The sequence below is a fragment of the Oppia nitens genome, unplaced genomic scaffold, assembly GCF_028296485.1.
Source record: "Oppia nitens isolate AA-2021 unplaced genomic scaffold, nextdenovo-longstitch-racon4-pilon3 scaffold3_pilon_pilon_pilon, whole genome shotgun sequence".
In the NCBI taxonomy this organism is placed as follows: Eukaryota; Metazoa; Arthropoda; class Arachnida; order Sarcoptiformes; family Oppiidae; genus Oppia; species Oppia nitens.
The window spans coordinates 9,629,033-9,649,569 of NW_026533221.1; the positions used below are offsets into that span (position 1 = coordinate 9,629,033).

At 23.0% G+C, this 20,537-nt stretch overlaps 5 protein-coding genes across 5 annotated transcripts; all 5 read right to left on the bottom strand.

Annotated features, from left to right (window-relative positions):
* Positions 1–985: 985 nt before the first annotated feature.
* LOC128958476 (uncharacterized) lies at positions 986–2,153 on the bottom strand. The gene is made up of 4 exons (XM_054304337.1): positions 2,072–2,153; positions 1,761–1,908; positions 1,290–1,671; positions 986–1,202 (listed from the first exon to the last, which is right to left on the bottom strand). The coding sequence occupies exons 1-4, from the start codon at positions 2,106–2,108 to the stop codon at positions 1,008–1,010; spliced, it is 762 nt and encodes a 253-aa protein (XP_054160312.1). The 5' UTR covers positions 2,109–2,153; the 3' UTR covers positions 986–1,007.
* A 610-nt stretch (positions 2,154–2,763) lies between these two features.
* LOC128958235 (uncharacterized) lies at positions 2,764–3,784 on the bottom strand. Its single transcript, XM_054304051.1, has 4 exons — positions 3,740–3,784; positions 3,506–3,653; positions 3,077–3,455; positions 2,764–2,961 (listed from the first exon to the last, which is right to left on the bottom strand). Exons 1-4 carry the CDS (start codon positions 3,768–3,770, stop codon positions 2,764–2,766), a joined length of 756 nt encoding a protein of 251 aa, XP_054160026.1. The 5' UTR covers positions 3,771–3,784.
* A 1,274-nt stretch (positions 3,785–5,058) lies between these two features.
* LOC128958237 (uncharacterized) lies at positions 5,059–6,000 on the bottom strand. The gene is made up of 3 exons (XM_054304052.1): positions 5,664–6,000; positions 5,346–5,578; positions 5,059–5,256 (listed from the first exon to the last, which is right to left on the bottom strand). Exons 1-3 carry the CDS (start codon positions 5,998–6,000, stop codon positions 5,059–5,061), a joined length of 768 nt encoding a protein of 255 aa, XP_054160027.1.
* A 1,512-nt stretch (positions 6,001–7,512) lies between these two features.
* LOC128958238 (uncharacterized) lies at positions 7,513–8,492 on the bottom strand. Its single transcript, XM_054304053.1, has 3 exons — positions 8,138–8,492; positions 7,819–8,054; positions 7,513–7,707 (listed from the first exon to the last, which is right to left on the bottom strand). The coding sequence occupies exons 1-3, from the start codon at positions 8,475–8,477 to the stop codon at positions 7,513–7,515; spliced, it is 771 nt and encodes a 256-aa protein (XP_054160028.1). The 5' UTR covers positions 8,478–8,492.
* Positions 8,493–11,768: 3,276 nt separating this feature from the next.
* LOC128957570 (uncharacterized) lies at positions 11,769–14,731 on the bottom strand. The gene is made up of 9 exons (XM_054303359.1): positions 14,593–14,731; positions 13,089–14,468; positions 12,932–13,014; positions 12,795–12,856; positions 12,502–12,718; positions 12,281–12,414; positions 12,110–12,184; positions 11,952–12,031; positions 11,769–11,894 (listed from the first exon to the last, which is right to left on the bottom strand). The coding sequence occupies exons 1-9, from the start codon at positions 14,674–14,676 to the stop codon at positions 11,880–11,882; spliced, it is 2,130 nt and encodes a 709-aa protein (XP_054159334.1). The 5' UTR covers positions 14,677–14,731; the 3' UTR covers positions 11,769–11,879.
* Between the last annotated feature and the right edge of the window lie 5,806 nt (positions 14,732–20,537).

The window sequence follows — 20,537 nt, forward strand, 5'->3', positions numbered from 1 at the left end:
ATGGACAGTGGTGTAGGCATTAGGTGTGAACCACAACTATACGTTCCTCGCTTTTAGATTGTGATGTAGGCGGTCGTCTACGATATACCATAGCGCACACGACTATCCATGGGATAAAGCAAAACGCTATATACGGGGACAGTGTCATCAAAATTGCATAAGTTATCTGAAAACAGAGCAATTGGGTGACCAGTGCTACCAAACCAATAATTTCGACTAAAATCATCCAATAGCTGACCAGATAAGCAAACGCTTTGTCGATGTAACAGTCATTTGGTTCCTGAATGCAGAAGATATAGTCTGTTTCCATATACTTGGATTGACTCCAATGACCAAAAAATATGATAATTACTACCGAAACAATAATTATGATAACACAGAGTATAGCCTGAAATGCCATTAAAACAGAGTAAACCAAATCACTGTTTCTATCACTACGGACTTGAGGTTTTCTATTGACTGTCTTTATCGGCTCACCGGTTGGCACATAAGCAGCTGATGGATGCTGTGGTTGTGGTAGTGATGGCGGTCTGTGAACAATACATTCGTGTGGCTGTCGCAGTTTTATTGGTGCTGATGGTTGCACTTGACTGGGAACTGATGGCTGGATCTGGTTTGATGATATAATTGACTGTCTAGGAGTGACCGGTGATTGTGTTTTTATTGGACACACTTTGGACTGATCGTTGGGTTCACTCATTGTCATCAAATAAAGACTTTGTTTCAAAAATAACTGTTCAAATAATAACTGTCGAATCAAATAACTGTCAAATAAAATAACGAATAAAATGAATTAACAAAAAAATCATGAATTAAACAATTTATTCAAATCAAATATAGTAATAATAAATCTCGTGAAATATTTTATAAATTTTATTATTGTTTTTACAGTCATTTACTTTAGCCATCATTAATAAACTTTATATTATGTTTCATAAAACTGATTTAGCCCTCAAAAAAAAAAAAATAATAACTAATATGTTCTGTAGTCTAGCTTATGTAGAAATTTATCCATCCATATGAAATTTGTGTATCATATCCAACATAAATTTAACGGGTGTTTTATAACTATGGTGCCATACGGCTGGATCAGTTGCCGAATCAATGGTTGCCAATTGGCTCCAGTATTTCGGATCCATTTTATTTTGGCAAACATTGACAGTGTCAAAGTCGCCGCACGCGAACGCTATAACCTCAGAGGCCTATAAATAGGATATAAATGTTAGCCTCAAAATAATTGAATTTTTAACCCCTCCCCTCCCCCCATCGCCAACTAATAACTAACTGACCACTTCATCAAACACGTCATCCCAATAGTCTGCGTGACCACTGCTGCAAATCTTTGCAGTGTTTTGAACAATACACTGTTTGAACAGATGATGACCGCAGCAAACAAAGGCCATATGCGGGTCGTCGGCATTGAGCTGACTGGCCAACTCCATGATCTTAATATTTTTGTCAAAACAGTCGTGCAATGGTTTCATTTTTTCAGCACTGGGTATAAAACATTTGACATTTTCTAAAAACTCTGCCCTTTCTTTCGGTGTACCGCATCGTTTCTCCATCAGTTGTCCAACATTGGTCAGTACCATACCGGTCACCTGTTGCGGGAAACCGGTTACACAGGTAGATGCGTAGTCGCGGGCGCATGAGATACCGTCTTTGATTGTGCTATCAGTAAATTTTATATACACTTATTTTTTTTATTAATATTAAAAATAGTTATCATTGTATTATTTATAGTTTATATATGATATTACTTGCAGTGCTGATCCATTTCGGCCTCATTGGTCGGCACTATGGCGTTACGATTACCGATAAACATGGCGTGCTCTACACATTCGTCTAATTGCTCGAATGTCATCTTGCAATCAAATTTGTATCCAGGTGCTATGGCCACAAGTATTGCTAATAAAAAAAAAGTTTTATTTATAATTATAATTATAAAAATATTAATTATTGTTATCTAATTACGAGCAATAAAATATTATATCATGTATATATATCAAAATGTTTTAAAAGTAATAATTTTTTATAATAAATAAAATGTAATAATTAAAAATATACAAACCACAAATAAAAACTAAGTTTGCATATAAATTTGCCATGATAAAATTTCAAGATTATCTATAGAAAGTCAATAGAAATTAGTAATATTTTTCAATTGACTTTGTCTTTTATTTATATATTAAGTGATAATAATTTACTAAATTTAATTTCATTGTATTTTTTAATTATTTAATTAAAACAAATTAATCAACAACTAATTATTTGTTCCTATTGTTAAAAACTCATTTATTATCAATAGCTATAACAACAATTTACATTATTATTAAAATAATAATTTATCAATCAAAACCATTAATTATAAGACACAATAGCTAACTAATGAATGTTGTTTATTGTATAGAAAAACATTTAAATTTGCTAATTTGCCAATTATAATAAGTAATAGTTAAATAAAATAAAATAATTTTCTATTAATATATAATTTTGAGCAACTTGTTGTGCACTTTTTTATTTTATTTAAATTTATAAGATTTTCATTACAAGAAAAAGATAAATTTAATTATACAAACAAATTAATAGTAATATTTAGAAAAAAAACAAATTATAAAAGTGTTATTAAAATTAAAATTATAATTTCATTTTTGATTACGAAAACTAATAAACAATAATAGCAGTAAACAAATTAAAATTAATTTTGATAAAACAATAAAATATTTATTTTTAAAAAACATATCAAATTATTTAATAAAATATTTATGAACTATCCATATGAAACGATTGGATTAGATCGAGGACATACTTAATAAAAGTGGTGCGACCATGATCCCAGACGGCCGGATCAGTTGCCTTGTCTATAGTCGACAATTGGGTCCAGTATTTAGGGTCCAAATTTTTGCTACATTCGTCTACCGTCTCAAATTGATTGCACGCATAGGTAATAGCCTCTGCCGACTGTCGAGACCAATAACAACAATATATATATATATGAATAAAGCATAAGAAAACATTATTAATAAAAATTGATCAACAAATCTGATAACATTAATAATAATAATAATTGACTGACAATTTCGTCATAAACGTCGTCCCAATACTCTGCGTGAGCATCACTGCAGATCTTTTTGGTTTCAGTCAAAACACATTGTTTGAACAAATGAAAGCCACAGCAAACCAATGGCATAAATGCGTCTGTTTTGGGCATATGTACGGCAATATCCATTGATTTAATATATTTATCGTAACAGACATACAATGGTTTCATCTTTTCTTTTGGTAGAAAACATTTGACATTATCGATAAAGTCTGCCCTATCTTTCGGTTGATTGCATCGTTTATGCATATGGCTATCAAAATTTTTGACAATTATCCGGGTAACCGATTGCGCCAAACCATTCAGACATGTATCGGCGTAATCACCCGCACACTTAATGCCGCCCTTAACCATACTGTTGTAGACATATATATTAACGGATAATATATTTAGTTATCAATATACCTGCAATGCTGCTCCATTTCTGCATCATTGGCCGGCACTATGGCATTGGGATTACCGATAAATACGGACTCTTCTACACATACTTCTAGTTTATGGTGATCCACATCACACGACAATATAATTTGCGGTATAATTAACAAAATGATAACTAAATAAATATCAAATAAATGTTAATTAATACATAAGAATAAATTAATGTTTTAAACATTATTTTTAAATGTTTTTATTACTTACCATAGCTAACGTAATTTAATAAATTGTACATGATATTTTTTTTAATAACAAAAATAAAATTTTAGCTATAAACTATCTAATATAATAAAAAAATGTTTTTCTTAACAATTTTTTATCATATTAGTTTAATGAAAAAATTATTGTATTTCAAAAATTTATATATAGTGTATTTTTACAGTAATAATTTGCATCTACATAATTTATTTGAAATTATAATAGTAATTTTATTATATTAACATTTATCATTAATAATTTTTAATTAATTTTTAATAGTTTGCTTATTAGTCTTAATAATTTCTATTGTAATGTCAACTAAAAAACTAATTAATAACTAAAAACCATTAATAAGACAGCACAATTGTTGATATTTTTACACTTACATATGTTTTGAAATATACTGTATGTTTTAAAAACAATTTTTAAAATATATTTCATAATTAATGATAGATAAAATTATTTTAAAGCACACATTTATAATTTATTTAAAATAAATCTTATAACTAAAATCTATAAAAAAATTACTTTTACTTTCTTTAGTATTTTTCTTTAGTTTTTATATTGTTTTGTTTATATTATATTGTTTACTATTGTTATTATTTGTTTCAATACAAATTCACTAATTTTTGAAAAATTAATTATGTTAATGATTTTATTTGTTCACTATTATGCAATAATTTTTTAAATTTTATTTATGTAATTATTACAATTAGAATAATCTAAAATATATTAAAAACAATTTTTTTTTATTTATTTAAGAATTTTGTCAATTCTTATTAAATAAATAATTAAATTATTTAATATATATATATATATATTTATCAGATATTATAAAGCTATTAGAAAAAATATTTATTAGTATATTTTTTGTAAATTTATTACATATTAAACTAAAAATATTAAACTAAATGTTTAACAACTATTTGACTGTTCAAATAAAAATTTTTAAAAAAACGTAATGTCATGTTCGGTAAAAAAATGTATTTATTGTTTGTCATTTATTAAATTATATATTAGCATAAAATTAATTAAAGCTATAATAGTGAAAAAAATATATATTATTTATATAGATATGAATTGATAGAAATGATCGGTTTCTCTCTTTTTTTGTCTAAATAAATAATAATTTATGTTATAAATGAATTGGATATTCAAATTCAGTAAATTATTTGTAATAATAGTGAATAAAAATAATTTTGTTTGTTATCAATGTTGCATAAACAATATATGTATTGTTAATTTTATTGTTATTGCTAATTATATATAAATTATTAGCAAATAAGTAGTAATATAATTAAAAAAAATAATTCAAAAATAATTTTTTATTCTTCAATTAGATGTTTCATGATATGCTTGAGCGCCATAAATGGTGATGAGTCGACCCGTTTGGCCAGAATTACATCCATATTGTCGGACGAGACCAACTCTTTCAGTTTCTCCCATTCCTTCTTATCCATAGCACTGTTACAATGGGTCAGACTGTCAAACCTACCGCATCCTGTCTTCACAACATCACTAGTCTAAATCACAAACATTATATTTAATGAATCTATATATTTATGATTATTAAAAATTGATAAAAATAAATATCTATATATATAATACATACCAATTCAGTTAAAAAGTTGGTTATATAGTTAACTTTGTCGGGTTGGTTGCACAGACCTACAGACTTATCTTGAATACATTTTTTCAGCATTTGAAAGGAACAACAGGCAGCAGGTATTCGGTGATCGCCGGGAACGTCGGCCAAGTGTTCGGCCTGAACGACAAATTTAGCGATACATAACTTAATGGGTGACAAATCGGCATCTTTGGCGCACTGGAAGGATTTCAGCAGTTCTTTTGGGGGGAAAAATAAAATAATGAATTTTTTTGTTGAATGACTACCCCTTTTGAATACAATACACATTTTAGTAATACATACTTAGCCTTTCTGAGTCATTCTTGCAATATTTGGCCTCAAGTTTGTCGCCATTTTTGACGACCAAATTCATCATTTGTGTGGCAAACGGATCCAAACAACTTTTGCTATACTTTTTCAGACACTTGAGTCCTTCGTCAATGTCGGCGCATCGGGTCTTCAATTCCGTGTCATCATTAGGCAGGTGTACCTCATCGGGCGATATAAACATTAACTTTTTGCCGCATTCATTGGCATAAGCGTCGGAAATTTCACATTTCGGACGTCCATTGACTACCAGTGCTAACAATAGCACTATTGATGAACACTGAGTTAAAAGTTTTTGTAAAATTGTCGACATATTAAATATATTGTATTTCTTTTAATAATTTACAGAAATATGAGATTATTTATTATGAGAAAAATAATAAAATTTAAAAATAATTATGAAAGTAATCAGGGTACAGTATGATTATTAAATATTGGCCGTTAAAAAAAATTATCTGAAACTATAATTTAGTAATCCTAATATTTATATACCACATATGAAAATTTTTTTGTTTACAATTAATTAAATATTTGCTACAATTTATCTATTTTTTGTCAAATAAGCAAGGTGTATTGTTGCTAAAAAGAGCTAGCTTAAAATATTATAATAATTATATTGTTTTTAATGTGAATCAATAAATTAATCGGTTAGTCAGTCAATAAAATAATTGCAATTTTATGACTTTCACATTTAAATGCTTAAAAAACAAGAAATTTCCATTTGATTTATAAAAACAATTATTTTGTTTTTCTAATTTGTTTTATGATTTTAGTCATCAAATTGATAATACCATTGATAAAATCAAATTGAAAATAAACAATGAAAATTTTATTTATATGAGTGATTTTATTTTATCTTTTATTATTTATATTTTTTAAGTGTCTGTCTTAATAGGAGACAATTCTTAAATTAATTATTAATTTTATGCCTAATATCTATATTACGTGAGTTAAAAAAAATACTTTTGTTTTTTAAATATGGAAAATACATTCATTATATTTTTGTCTAAATATTTTTTTAAATGTGAAAGCATTTAATGACTTGAGTTACTCATGTGTTAAAGTTTTCAATTTTAAAAAATATATTTTTGACTGTAATCGACATAATTAAAGTAAATAAATAATATAAAATTTATGGAAAATTTGAATCAATTTTGAGTTATTTTGTTTGTAGCAAAATTAATTAATTTAGTATTAAAACTATTGTGTGATCATAAAAAATAGTATTTCATATATTTTAAGAAATTTTTACCATTAATTTTTTAAAATAAAATTTAATTAAAATAAATTTCTTATTAATCTATTAATAGTGTAAACTTATATACAGTTTAATCTAATTTTCTTAATAATATTGAATCTACTTATTGAACCTATTTATGATACTGGCCTGTAAACTACAGGTGCTTTAAACACAATATAATTAATTGACTCTGAAATGCACTATTAATACAGTATTATATCAAATTGCTACTGTATTATCAATACTGTATTAGCTCATAAACAATTAAGCAAACACTTTACTTACAATGTATACTTATGTATACTTATATTGTTAGTATTAATAATTTTAATAAAAATATTGATAGCAATTGAGGTAAATATTTTTGAATCTCTACTTTAAATCAATACACTGTATATAAAATACAGTTTATACAATATTTAAGTTTGCAATATTTACAACAACAAAAATTATCTATAAATAAAATTTTACTAAATCAATTTACTACTAACACATAGATTCAATGATTAATTTATTCAACAAATTTTTATTGAGAAAAAAACAACAATATTTTATGTTTATACTTAACAATTCAAAAATATTTATTTAATTTCTAAATTTTTTAATAATCTCTCTCATGGCTGTAAACGGTGTCGGATACTTTTTCTTTGACTTAATCACCTCCGGGTCATCGCTGGCCACCATTTCCTGTAGGTTTTTCCACGAATCGCCATTCATTTTGGTTTTACAGTCATCAATGGTCTTGAATTTGCCGCAAACAAACTTAACCAATTCACCAGTCTAGTCAACATATATTAAAAATCATTTACAAAAATAATTTTTTAAATTAAAAAAAAAATATTTTATAAGAGAAATGAAATCTGAAACTCTAAACTGAAAGTCAATACTTACCACTCCTGTGGCCATATTGTCGATATAGGCCACCGATTCTGGTTTATTGCATTTTTGTGAACCTTTTTCCTTAAGACACGACTTTAACATTTGATACGAACAACAGGTTATTGGTATACGATCTTCATTTGAAACGGTGGCCAAACTCTCCATTTGGACGATATATTTGTCAAAACAGATATTAATTGAACGCAAATCTTCAGCTGTTGGCCAACAATTGAAATGTTGTATTAACTCTATTTAAAAGAAAGTAAAATTAAAAAAATATTATCCAATCAATTATCTTACAGTTCTATTACTATTAGTTGAATCCTATTACCTTTACGACTGGCCTCACTATTGCACACTTTGTCGGCCAATTTTTTGCCGTTACGGGCAATCATTGTCATCATACGGGCCGACATATTATCCAAACAGTTTTTGGCATAATTTTGAAAACAGTCGATCCCTTTGTTAATATCGCCACATTTGTCAAGTATTTCCTGATCTGTTTTGGGAAGTGTCACGTTTTCATTCAATAATTGCATTTTAACGCCGCAACTTTCGGCCTGTTCTTCAGTTATGTCACATTTTTTGTCTTCACCCGACACTAGGACACCGGTGCCAATGATGACGATGAGAGTGATGGCTAAACAACTAATATTTACTAAAAAATTCATTTTTTTGCTATATATATATATCAATAACTTGATTAGATCCCTAACATTGATATATTAGTGTATTATAAATTAAATTAGACTTTTTCTTCACTATTATAACAATATAGGAATTTTTTCTTTCAATTGAAAACCTGTTAATCACTAATGACTTAAAAAATCTCAATAGTTTGTCATTTTTATTAACAATATAATTTCCGTTTGTCATTGTTAGTAGTTATATAATTTAGTAGGTTTTTAAAATAAATCATTGTTATTGTACAGTATTTGTATTATTATTATACAGAGAAAGCTAGAGAGAGAGAAAGAGAGAGAGAGAGAGAGAGAGAGAGAGAGAGAGAGAGAGAGAGAGAGAGAGAGAGAGATTTTAATTAAGTTATAGCCAAAGTTATAATAGACAAAGAAATTATAGTGAATAATAGTGTCATTCATAAAATTAAATTGACAATCAAATTGTATGTATTAAAAAACTAATAACAATAAATAATAAAAGACATAAATTATTAATTAATAATTTTCAATATAAATATTACGTGACTGTATTGCACTTTAAATCCGTATTTTACAATACTTATATAACAATAATTTTTATAATTTAAAATTAATTAGCAGTTAATAAATAAAGTTTCTGTAATACACTTGAATTATATATTCAAGTGTATCCATAGTAAACAATTTTGGGGGAAAATATGGTATAATAAATTATTATTGATAATATATCTTATGATATACTGTACTAGCAATTTCATAAATAAACTTAACGATTAAATTAATATTTAAATATAAGTTTTATGTGTTTGCTTAATTATATTAATATTAAACCATAGGACATGAAATTTACTAAACTCAACTCATATTATAATATTTATTAACTATATATCATAAAACTTATTAATTCTCTAATAAAATATAACCTAAATATTATGCCATAAAATAACATACAGTACTGAAGTTTCACTTATTATACGATACTGTAATGTAACTATTATACAGTATTAGCGCATGTATTATATCTATATACACTGTATAGTTAATATTTTATTACTTTATTTACAATCTCTGTATCAATATCTATATGTAATACACAGAATATTCTATGAAATTACATAAAATAAACATTTTATTAGATAATGTAAACAAATGTCTATTATGCTGTAGTTATTAATGTTAGCATTTAGTTGTTTATATAAATTACACATCAATATGACGATGCTAGGATATTAAAAAAATAAATTTTATTAATGTAATACGTTATACTGTATTTATGTTATGTTGTATTTTTATCAAGAAATGACTAAATATAACTAAACTGCTGAAGTTATTATTATTTTTTTAATATTTAATATTGTAATATATATGTAATATATACTATATTTTTGTGAAATCTAATATAATTAATACTTTTAAAAAATGCCACAAAATTACAGTAAAGATTCATTTGATAGATTTGGCGATGACTTATGTGAAGTATTGTTAAGTCAATTAACATTTAATCAAAAATTTCAATACGAATGTATAGCAAAACAGTGGCAAAGATTGATATTTACGACACAAACTGAACTAATAATAAATAAAAATCAAATATTTTTTAATAATAATAAATGCGACAAAAGTTTAGTTTTGACAGCATTTGAGACCATTTTGAAGAAATGTCCAAACATTACATCAATTTATATAAATATTAACATTACTGACAACGTCTCACTTTTTGATCTGATAGTCAAACAATGTCATCACTTGCATACCATATATATTACCACCGATGGCGACATCAATAAGGAAACTATCGAAAGGTTTTTCGAAAAATTTGCTAAACAATTGAAAAATATTACATTTAAAACAATTAACAGCAATTTGTTTCACAAGTTTATTGAACAAAATATCCAGAAATGCTTAAACATTACGGCTCTTAACTTAGATATTATGAAAGACTTTAGTTTCCCATTGAATTCAACAGCATTTTCGGCATTTTCGCTGCTATTTACCAGCGATGGTAAAGAAGTATTTAGCAAACTTCAGAAGTTTGTCTTTGAATTTTCAGCCAAAGACTCGCAAGATTTTCAAAGGTTTGTCTTCAACTATAAGTCTGGTATGAAATCAATTGATGTGACAATTGATAGGCCTTGCGATGAGAAATACATTGAAATACTGATGACAGGATTGTCGCAAATGAATCAATTGAATGATCTTCAGATTACATTCTTCAAGAACAGTATGTGTCCGCTATTTGTTGATAATCTTCAGAAAATTGGACTCAAGTGTCGACAATTAAAGCGATTATCACTTGTCATAAATGCTCCGAAAGTCGATGAAAACTTGTTGACAGTAATCAACAATCAGTTTAATAGTTTGCGACGACTAGAGATCAGAGGATATAATGTCAAAAATCTTTTACAATTGATTAGAAGTAAACGATTGACTCACTTGACGTTTGATACAGAGTATCATCTTATAGATGATAATGAAGACAATAATATGTCAAAAATTGTCTATAATATGCCAAATCTCGAGTATTTATCGCTAAAAAATCTGAAAATAACTGAAAATTTGTTGAAATTGATGATTCGGTTTCGAAATTTGAAAACTTTACGATTATATGGCGAAAATGGTTTTCAAAATGATAACTATTTACATGAAATGTGCAATAAATGTACACAAATTGCTAGGATTTATATTAATCCGGATATTGAACTTAATTGGGAACACTATTGAATTTGTTTTAAATTAATATACTGCAGTTTATTATATAAGTGCATTATATAAATATTAATTAAATTTATATATTTTAAATTATTTTATTTAGATTTTTATTTAATAATGATAATACAAGTATAGTATACACAAATTTATATTAATATTAAAATAAATAAGTTGCTGAAAATGTTTGCATCTATGTATGCTATAATTATTTTATTGTATCAAATAATACTGTATATTTAATTTGATTTCTACTTTAATAATTTTGAGTTATAATGTAAATTAATTAGTATAAATTAATTTTAATTTATTACAAATAATATTACTATACGGTATAATACTATATAATAATGTGTGTATTAATTGCTTGATAATGTAATTTATTTTTTTATCAAATAAAATAAATATTTGTTTTACTAAATTGCTATCAATTTATTAAAATTATTAGCAATTTAGCTTTAATTTAATATTGAAACTTGAGCTATATAAATTTACTATAATACTATACAGTATATATATATACTGTACTATATATTGCCATCTATTGAATCTATAAACATAAATTTTTATATGTAATAATTATTAAATAAAAATAATTGGTTAAATAATGAATATAATAAACTAATTTTAAATTAATATTCAATGTATTCATATTGACAAACATTATTGTTTAAAATTGTTAATAACGTTAAACCATCATTTAATTGTTTATAGAATTGCTGCCTATTTAAATTTTAAAAAAATATTTATAAAAATTATTTTGTAAAAAAATAACATTACCCCAAATTCATAATTATAATTAGGCAGTGACACTGTATTAGTCCAAATATCCGATTGATAATCGTAAACATCAATTTGGGCTAAAAAAAATCAAAATATTTATTTCATTAATCTTAGATTATTTGTTTTTTATATTGTAGTAAATGAAAATATCATACAACTATCTCCAATGGCGTACAATTTATCATTGTATACAAGTAAATGAAAATCACTTCTCGATGTAGTCATATTAGCTATAATATATATATTAATTAATTAGTTTTAATATTTATTTTTAGTAATATAACTTTTATTATATAAGCATATATTAATAATATTTTATGACTTACCGATAGAAGTCCATTGATTTTTATCTGAATCATATTTCTCGCAAGAATTTGTATAATAATAGCTGTCATTAGTGTTGTAAATACCTCCGCAAACATATATACTACCCATGAATGATGCTGAAGCACATTGGGTACTAAATATATATTTTTTAAACATATATAATAATTTTATCGTTACTATTCAACAACAACATAATAGTTATAATAATATTTAATTAAACCGTTTAAATAACATATTAGCCATTCGACTCCATATTTTGTTTTGTGTATTAAATCTTTCGACTAAATCTAATCCATAATTGCTATTATCTCTTCCGCCAATGGCATAGATATAGCCATCATGTGCTACCAGAGCCAGTTCACTGCGACCACTGGTCAGTGGTGTACTAAACATCCATTCATCAGTTGATGGCGTATAATATTCACACGATTTTATCCCTATAAAAATAATTATTATATAAAGCTAACAATTATGTATACAGGTTTATAAATTTATATATAAATAATAACATACAATCATTATAACTGCCACCACATACATAAATATTATTGTATAAAACAGTAGCACCATAATATCTGAAAAAAATAATTGTAATTTTTTTGTACAAACTATTAGAGTAATCTAAAAATATTATTATAATCAATATTTACTGTCGTTTAATATTTAATGACGAACCCAATCGCCAAAAATTATTGTACGGGTCATATACTTCAACCGAGTAATACGGCTCATCCTAAAAGATAAATTAGAAATTTTATATAAAATTATATAAACGGTATATAAAGGAAATTCAAATTGATTTCATACATTCAGACCTTCGATGGCAAACAATTGATTATATAATGTAATTAAACTAAAACCACGTCTACCATAGTTCATACTAGCAATTTGTTGCCACACTTTTTTACGTATATCATATTTATAACATTTGTTTTTATAATTACCACCACATATGTAAATAAAATTTTCATTATAGTATTTTGACGTTTTTGTTTGTTGCAATGATACCGATGATGATGATAATGTTGATGATCTATTGACATTTGAAACAATTGGATCAATAAGCTGATGATGAGTAGACACCAGTGATTGAAACTTTTTAAGTTTACTATTGAATTCATCAACTTTTGAATGACTCACATCATAATGATTAACAAATTGAGACCAATCATTATCATCTATTGTGTCAATTTTATTAAGCAATTCAATCAATTTTTTTGAAAAATTATTTTTAAATAAAACAAAATCATGTTTGAGTTCAGTTAGATTAGCCACTGATAATCTATCTTTGACTGATTGTTTACCATAAATATAATCATTGAATTGTTGTTCAATTGTAATCATATTATAAAATAATTGTACAAATTTATCAACAATTTCATTATCAATTTGTTTTGCAATTGTTTTATAATTGGGTTTTGTTTGAGTCATTAATGAAATCAAATGACTAATCGGCATAATCTTGTAGTTCAATTGTTTAGCATGGTCAGTTTTATAGTATTTTACATAGGAAATAGCATCGACAATAGTAACGGGTGTAGTATCAGGTTTAATATCGGTAAACAATTTGAACCGGTAGTCAAATAAATTAATATTATTTATCTTATTGTTGTATGACTTGAATTGGCCATTGATTTCTACGTTATTGTAAACCGTTTGGACAGTGCGCTCCAATTGGTTGCCAATAATAGCACTGTTTTTATTGCCACTATTGCTATCGCCGATCGCAGCGATAAGCCGAGTGCCCCATTCAATGCCCACAACAACATGTGTGGCACTGGTATGCAATAGACTTTCCCAATTGATAGCGGCTTTGACACTATCATCATCTAAATTGACATGCTGAGATTTACTTTTGATAGTTTTGATAAACGCTACTTGCACATTTGTTGAGGATTGATGATCAAGCAGATATTTGTTAGCACCATTATCATCATCTACTTTAATTGATTGGGCTAATAGATGCAATTTTTGTAAACTAGTCAATTGAAAATGGTTAAATTTATCATGAACATTGTAAACAATTGCAATGTTTATATTTTGATCATCATCTCCCACACTATTTGATTGAACCGACAAATTGGCCAAACGATTGCCAAATATATTAGTGCCGATAAATTGGCCACTGTTTGCATTGTACAGATCACCAATATTACTCCCGTTGACCAATGAATATATGAATATTTCCTAATATATTAACAGTATATAAATAAAAAAATTTAGAAAATTAATATATATTTTTTAAAAATAACTAATAATGATAATGTCACATTAATCAAATTAATCAAATATAATTTCATAAACAATTTACATTATTTTCGTGAGCATCTGAGCATTGAAAATACTGAACATAATAAATAATCAATGCTAACAATAAACAAAAATTTAATTTCATTGCGAATAATTTTTTTGTATTACTCTACTAAAAGTAATTACTAAGATATTATCAGTAAATTAAAAAATTATTTAACAAAATGATCTATTTATATACAAACTAAATTATATTTTAACCTTACTTTTTATTAATAATTTCTTTATTTATTTCTTTATTATACTATATTATGTAATAATTGTAATAATTACTGGTTTAAAATATATTATATAGTATAATAAAATTATTAATAATACTATTAAGTATTTTTATATGTTTATTCTATTTGCTATACTTTGAAATAGACTATATTTTATTAATTTATTATATTATTAAAAAGTGAAATATTTTTTATCAAACTATGAATATAATTAATTAATAACGAATAACTAGTATAATTGATAATAAAAAATAAAATATATATTTTATTTTTTATTATCAATTATATTAGTTATTTTTATTATTAGCAGTAAATATTACAGTATTTATAGTTTAATTTTATAAAAGTAATTAAAACAAAAGTTATATAATAATATAAATAAGTAATTTAATTTATTTATTTAATACTATTTATTTGCAAAATTAGTAACTTAATAGAACATAATATACATATGTCAATTAATTATATTCATAGTATGACGACAAAAAAGTTGATAAAAATATTTCATTTTTTTAAATAATATAATAAATTAATAAAATATAGTGTATTTCAAAATATAATAAATAGAATAAACTTATATAAAACTTAATAGTATTAGTAATAATTTTATTATAGCATATAATATATTTTAAAACAGTAATTATTAGAATTATTATACTCATTACATAATATAGTATAATAAATTAATAAATAAAGAAATTATTAATAATAAGTAAGATTAAAATATAATTAATTCGTGTATAATTTAGTTAGTATATAAATAGAGTATTTTTTAAATAATTTTTACAGTAATACAAAAAAATTATTCGCAATGAAATTAAATTTTTGTTTATTGTTAGCATTGATTATTTATTATGTTCAATATTTTCAATGCTTAGATGCTCAAGAAAATAATGTAAATTATTTATGAAATTATATTTGATTAATTTGACATTATCATTATTAGTTATTTTTAAAAAATATATTAATTTTTTTAATATTTTAATTTATGAACTTTATTATGGGATTTAATTTAATAAATAAATATTTATATACAATATAATGTTTTTAGACTTAATAAAAATATACTGATATTTAACATATATATATACAATATTTTTTTTATTTACTTATATTATTTCATTTAATGATACACAGATATATTTAAAAATAATATTTACTAAATATATTAAAATATAAATATAAGTTTCTGTTATTATTAAATAAAGAAAAAGGCTTAAAAATCTATAAACAAATAGTTAACTTGATTTAATAAATTCAATTAATACAGTTAATCTAATTAATTAAAACCAATACTTTAATACTAATACAGTATATATTGTATTTTAATAATAGTAAAATTGTCATTTACATCGAATATTGTAATGTTAAAGTAGTGTATTTGTTGTTAATTTGTCAAATCAATACTTTTTTATTTATGTAAATCTTCTCAATGATTAATAAACTTCAAAAAAGTATATTATATAAAATTTGTTAAATATCAATATATCTTATCATTGATTGATTGACTTCAATGCCACTTAAAATATAATTTTTTATTTAAAAAAACATAATTAGTAACTAATATATAATTGATAATTTGTATACTTAATAATCTAGCAGTAAATATAATATTACTGTTTCTCACATATTTTTTAATATACTACCTAATATAGTCTAAATTATATAAATTTAATTTACTAATTTTTAAAATTTATACTCTATTATTAAGTAATAACAATATAATTATTATTTATGTACATTATTATTATTGTTATCAAAAAACATTTTAATTGTTTTTTGGATTAATTTTATAAGTAATATTTATCTTATTTGAAACAATAATAATATAATAATGAAATTTTTAGTTATTACAATTGAGTTATTTAGTGCAATAAATATTGTAATAAATAACAAATAAATTAATTTTGAGAAAGTGTATAATTTTATCTATAAATAATTGTTTGTTTCGTAATTTAGTTTAATTAATCATTTATCTATTATATTTGTTTAATATTAAAATGTTGAATATTTAATAATCAATATGATGTAAATATTACTATTCATTTATTTAAGTATTTCACTAATCGATATAACTTTTAGATCGATTTCATATTTTTATTTTTGTATGTGTTTTTTATATACGGTTTTCATATAAAATTACAATTGATTTTTTAATGTTCAATATGTTATATGTATAGTATATATAAGGTTGCTAGATCATATTTAGATAAAGAATATTTGAAAAATAATATTAGAGGTTAAATTAAAATAAAATAGAGGACGTATAGCAACCCTAACACTATATGATTATAACAAACGACAATATACTTAACATTGAAAATACTCTAAAATAGGTTACAAACATTAGATATAATATTGAGATATTAATTTTACACACGCAATATGATTATCATCGGTATATAATAAATACAATTTATTATATATGTATTTTAGCGTATGTGTGTTTCTGATAAAAAAAAATTATTAATATAAATAATAATACTTTAATATAGTGTAATAATTAAACAGACAAACATTGCTCTAAACATTTGAGAATCTATAGAATACTGATAACATAAATATAAACTAAACTAAATATAAACTAATAATTTAATTTTAAAGTTTATTTTATTTGTCAACCAATGCTAAATATATTAAATATATGCTGTAGATTAAAAAAAATATTTAATCTCTTTATTTAAGTATAATATTATACTTAAAAATTTAATGTAAGTAATTATTGTAAATAGAAACTATATATATAAACAATTAATTATTTATTTTTAAAAAAAAAGTTAACAATTTAAGAATTAATAAATTTATTAAATACCTAATAAATAGTTTTTATAAATATTTTTAAATACTAATTCCTATATTGAATAGATATAATTATTTTTATTATTTATTAATTATCTATAAGCTATTTATAACAATAATTTTTAATTAAGAATATTCTGACAAATCACACGAATATTCTTGTGTTTATAATACCAGTGCACACCTCTAATGTTATAATATTTTTTCTAATATAGAATATTGAATATGCAATATATTGTATATACTGTATAATATAATTTTGGTGCATGTGCTATTATATAAAAAATCGATATATTGATATTTTATTTGTAAATACATTTAGAAAATATAAATATTATTATTTTTTCAAATATAAAATTATATATTTATAATATTTTACATTAATGATTAAATTTTAATATCTATTTATTTATTTTTATTATTTTTTCAAATGTCATAAACTATGTGATAATTATTTATAGTGATAATGAAAAATAAATAAAAATGTTTCATGTTTATTTTCATTTGCTTAATGTATTATAAATGATTAGTAGAATTTTTTTATTGAACATAATATTATAATAGTTAGCAATAATAAAATTATATTTATATTTTTAATTTTAAAAAAATTGTTATCATTATCATTAACATAATCACCGCTAACATGCAAATTTAATTATGCAAAAATGCTTATATATTTAAATATTGTGTCTATACATTTAATAAATAAATTTAATATATTATGACATTTGAGATATTTAGTTAAAAGTCAGTTATGGGCAGAGGTATGTTGATTCAATATGCCGTTCCCAACAAAAAAAACATCAATGTCAACAAGTTTTGGATACTATATTTAACATAAATTTGTATATATGTAAGTTACGTATATAAAATAAAAATAATTATTTAACAATAACATTAATTATTATTATTAATAATAATAATTTAAGTAATTATACTGAATAATCAGTCATTAATGATTATTTTAATGTATCATTATTAGACATCATTATTATTATTATTATTATTATGCAGAAAAAACTTAATTAAATTTTAATAAAAAATAATTTTTATATATAATAAAAATATCATTAAATAATATATTAAATAGTATTAATGCCGGTTCACACACACAAACACACAACTAAAAATTTAATATTAATATAAACTAATTTATATTTTATTGATTTTATAATATATAAATGTGTGATAGACTTGTTTAGTGTCAATTATTTTTTATCGTCCTAAAAAGTACAGTATATCAACAGTTAATGTATAATAAAGTTTTAATATAAATATATATTTATAAATCAAAATAATCAACAAAATGTCATACTTTATAAGTATTAGTGAATTGTATAGTAAATATCATTATCAAATAAATACAAATTAATATTTTTACTGTTAATCATTATGTGATTAAAAAAATTAATTACAGTTAAAATTCTTAAATTGTGTACAACGATATAAATGTTTAATGTTTAAAAATTATTATTATCAATTATTAAAATGGTTTTAAATTATAACATTAATAATAAATAAATGTAATTTTATCCCTGAAATATTATCATCAAAATAATAATATTGTTTTATACAGCCTATTTTTTCGGTAAGCCAGGTAAGTCTATTTTTTTGTTATTTATTTAATTTATTTATTATATTTGTGGATTATAGATAATATGTTAATTTTAATTATAAGTATTAAAAAGTTTATAAGTTTTCTTTACTTTTGAGCTTAATTTTTTTTAAAATACTTCAAAACAAACATAACTTTGTCATTAAAAATAAAAATCTATTTATATTATAAATTAATAATTTCCTATTAGTGCAATTATATTTTTTTAATTGAACGAATTACTACATATAAGACAAAAAAAAGTAAGAAATTATTATTTAAAAAAAAATATTATTTGTTAAGTGCATTTATTATTTAAATAATGTTTGCACTCATGTTAAGGTATATAATTTATATATTTTTTTAATTTTTTGAAATAAAATATTTAGTACTCGTAATATACAGTATTAACTTTTGTTTTATGCTTATATTCACTAGTTTTATATTCAATTGTAACATCAATGTTATGTTACACTAGAATTTGTAAATCAATATCTTATTGGCAATAATATTGATATAATATTTGTTGTTTGTTTAGTTTTTTTTACAGTTAGTTAAGTTTTTTTTTGTTATCTAATACATGCATCCATTTCTATTTATGCATAATAAACTCAATACACTTTATTTGTTTGTTTGTGAATAAATATGATTTACTATCATTATTATTATGATATGTTAACTCATATTGCAAAAGATTTATTATTATTATATGATATCCAAAAATATCAGTGCTTTTAATATTTATATATTATATAAAACTATATGAATTACGATTGAAGTGCTTATCTAATAATTACAAAAAATAGTTGTTTTTTGCACCGGCGTATATATATTTGTGTGTGTGTTTGGGGTTTTATATGTAAAATATATACCGATATTTATATTTGTGTGCTTAATGTGTGTCCAAAATTACATGACAATGATTTTTATTTTATTAACACATAAATTATTCATATATTTAGCATTATATAAGGTATATAATAATAAAAAATAGTTGAATTTCTTTACAGTGTTAACACTTCCTCACAGTTAAACAGTTAATTTTAGTCCTTTTTCCCAAAAAAAAAATAAATAATAGTAATTGTTATATTTATTATATAACTTACATTAATAAAACTATATAATTTGATTTTTAACGAAAAAAAATACTAACAACTTATTAATTTAGTTATTTATAGTTATAAAACTGATAAGGAAACACATCAACTATTTTTTAATAAAATTGTTACTTTAAATACTGTATATATGATATAAATTAGTTATATTAAAAATATTTTGATTATTATTATTATTTTCATTTCATTTCAAACTGACAGTCTGTCTGTCACAGTG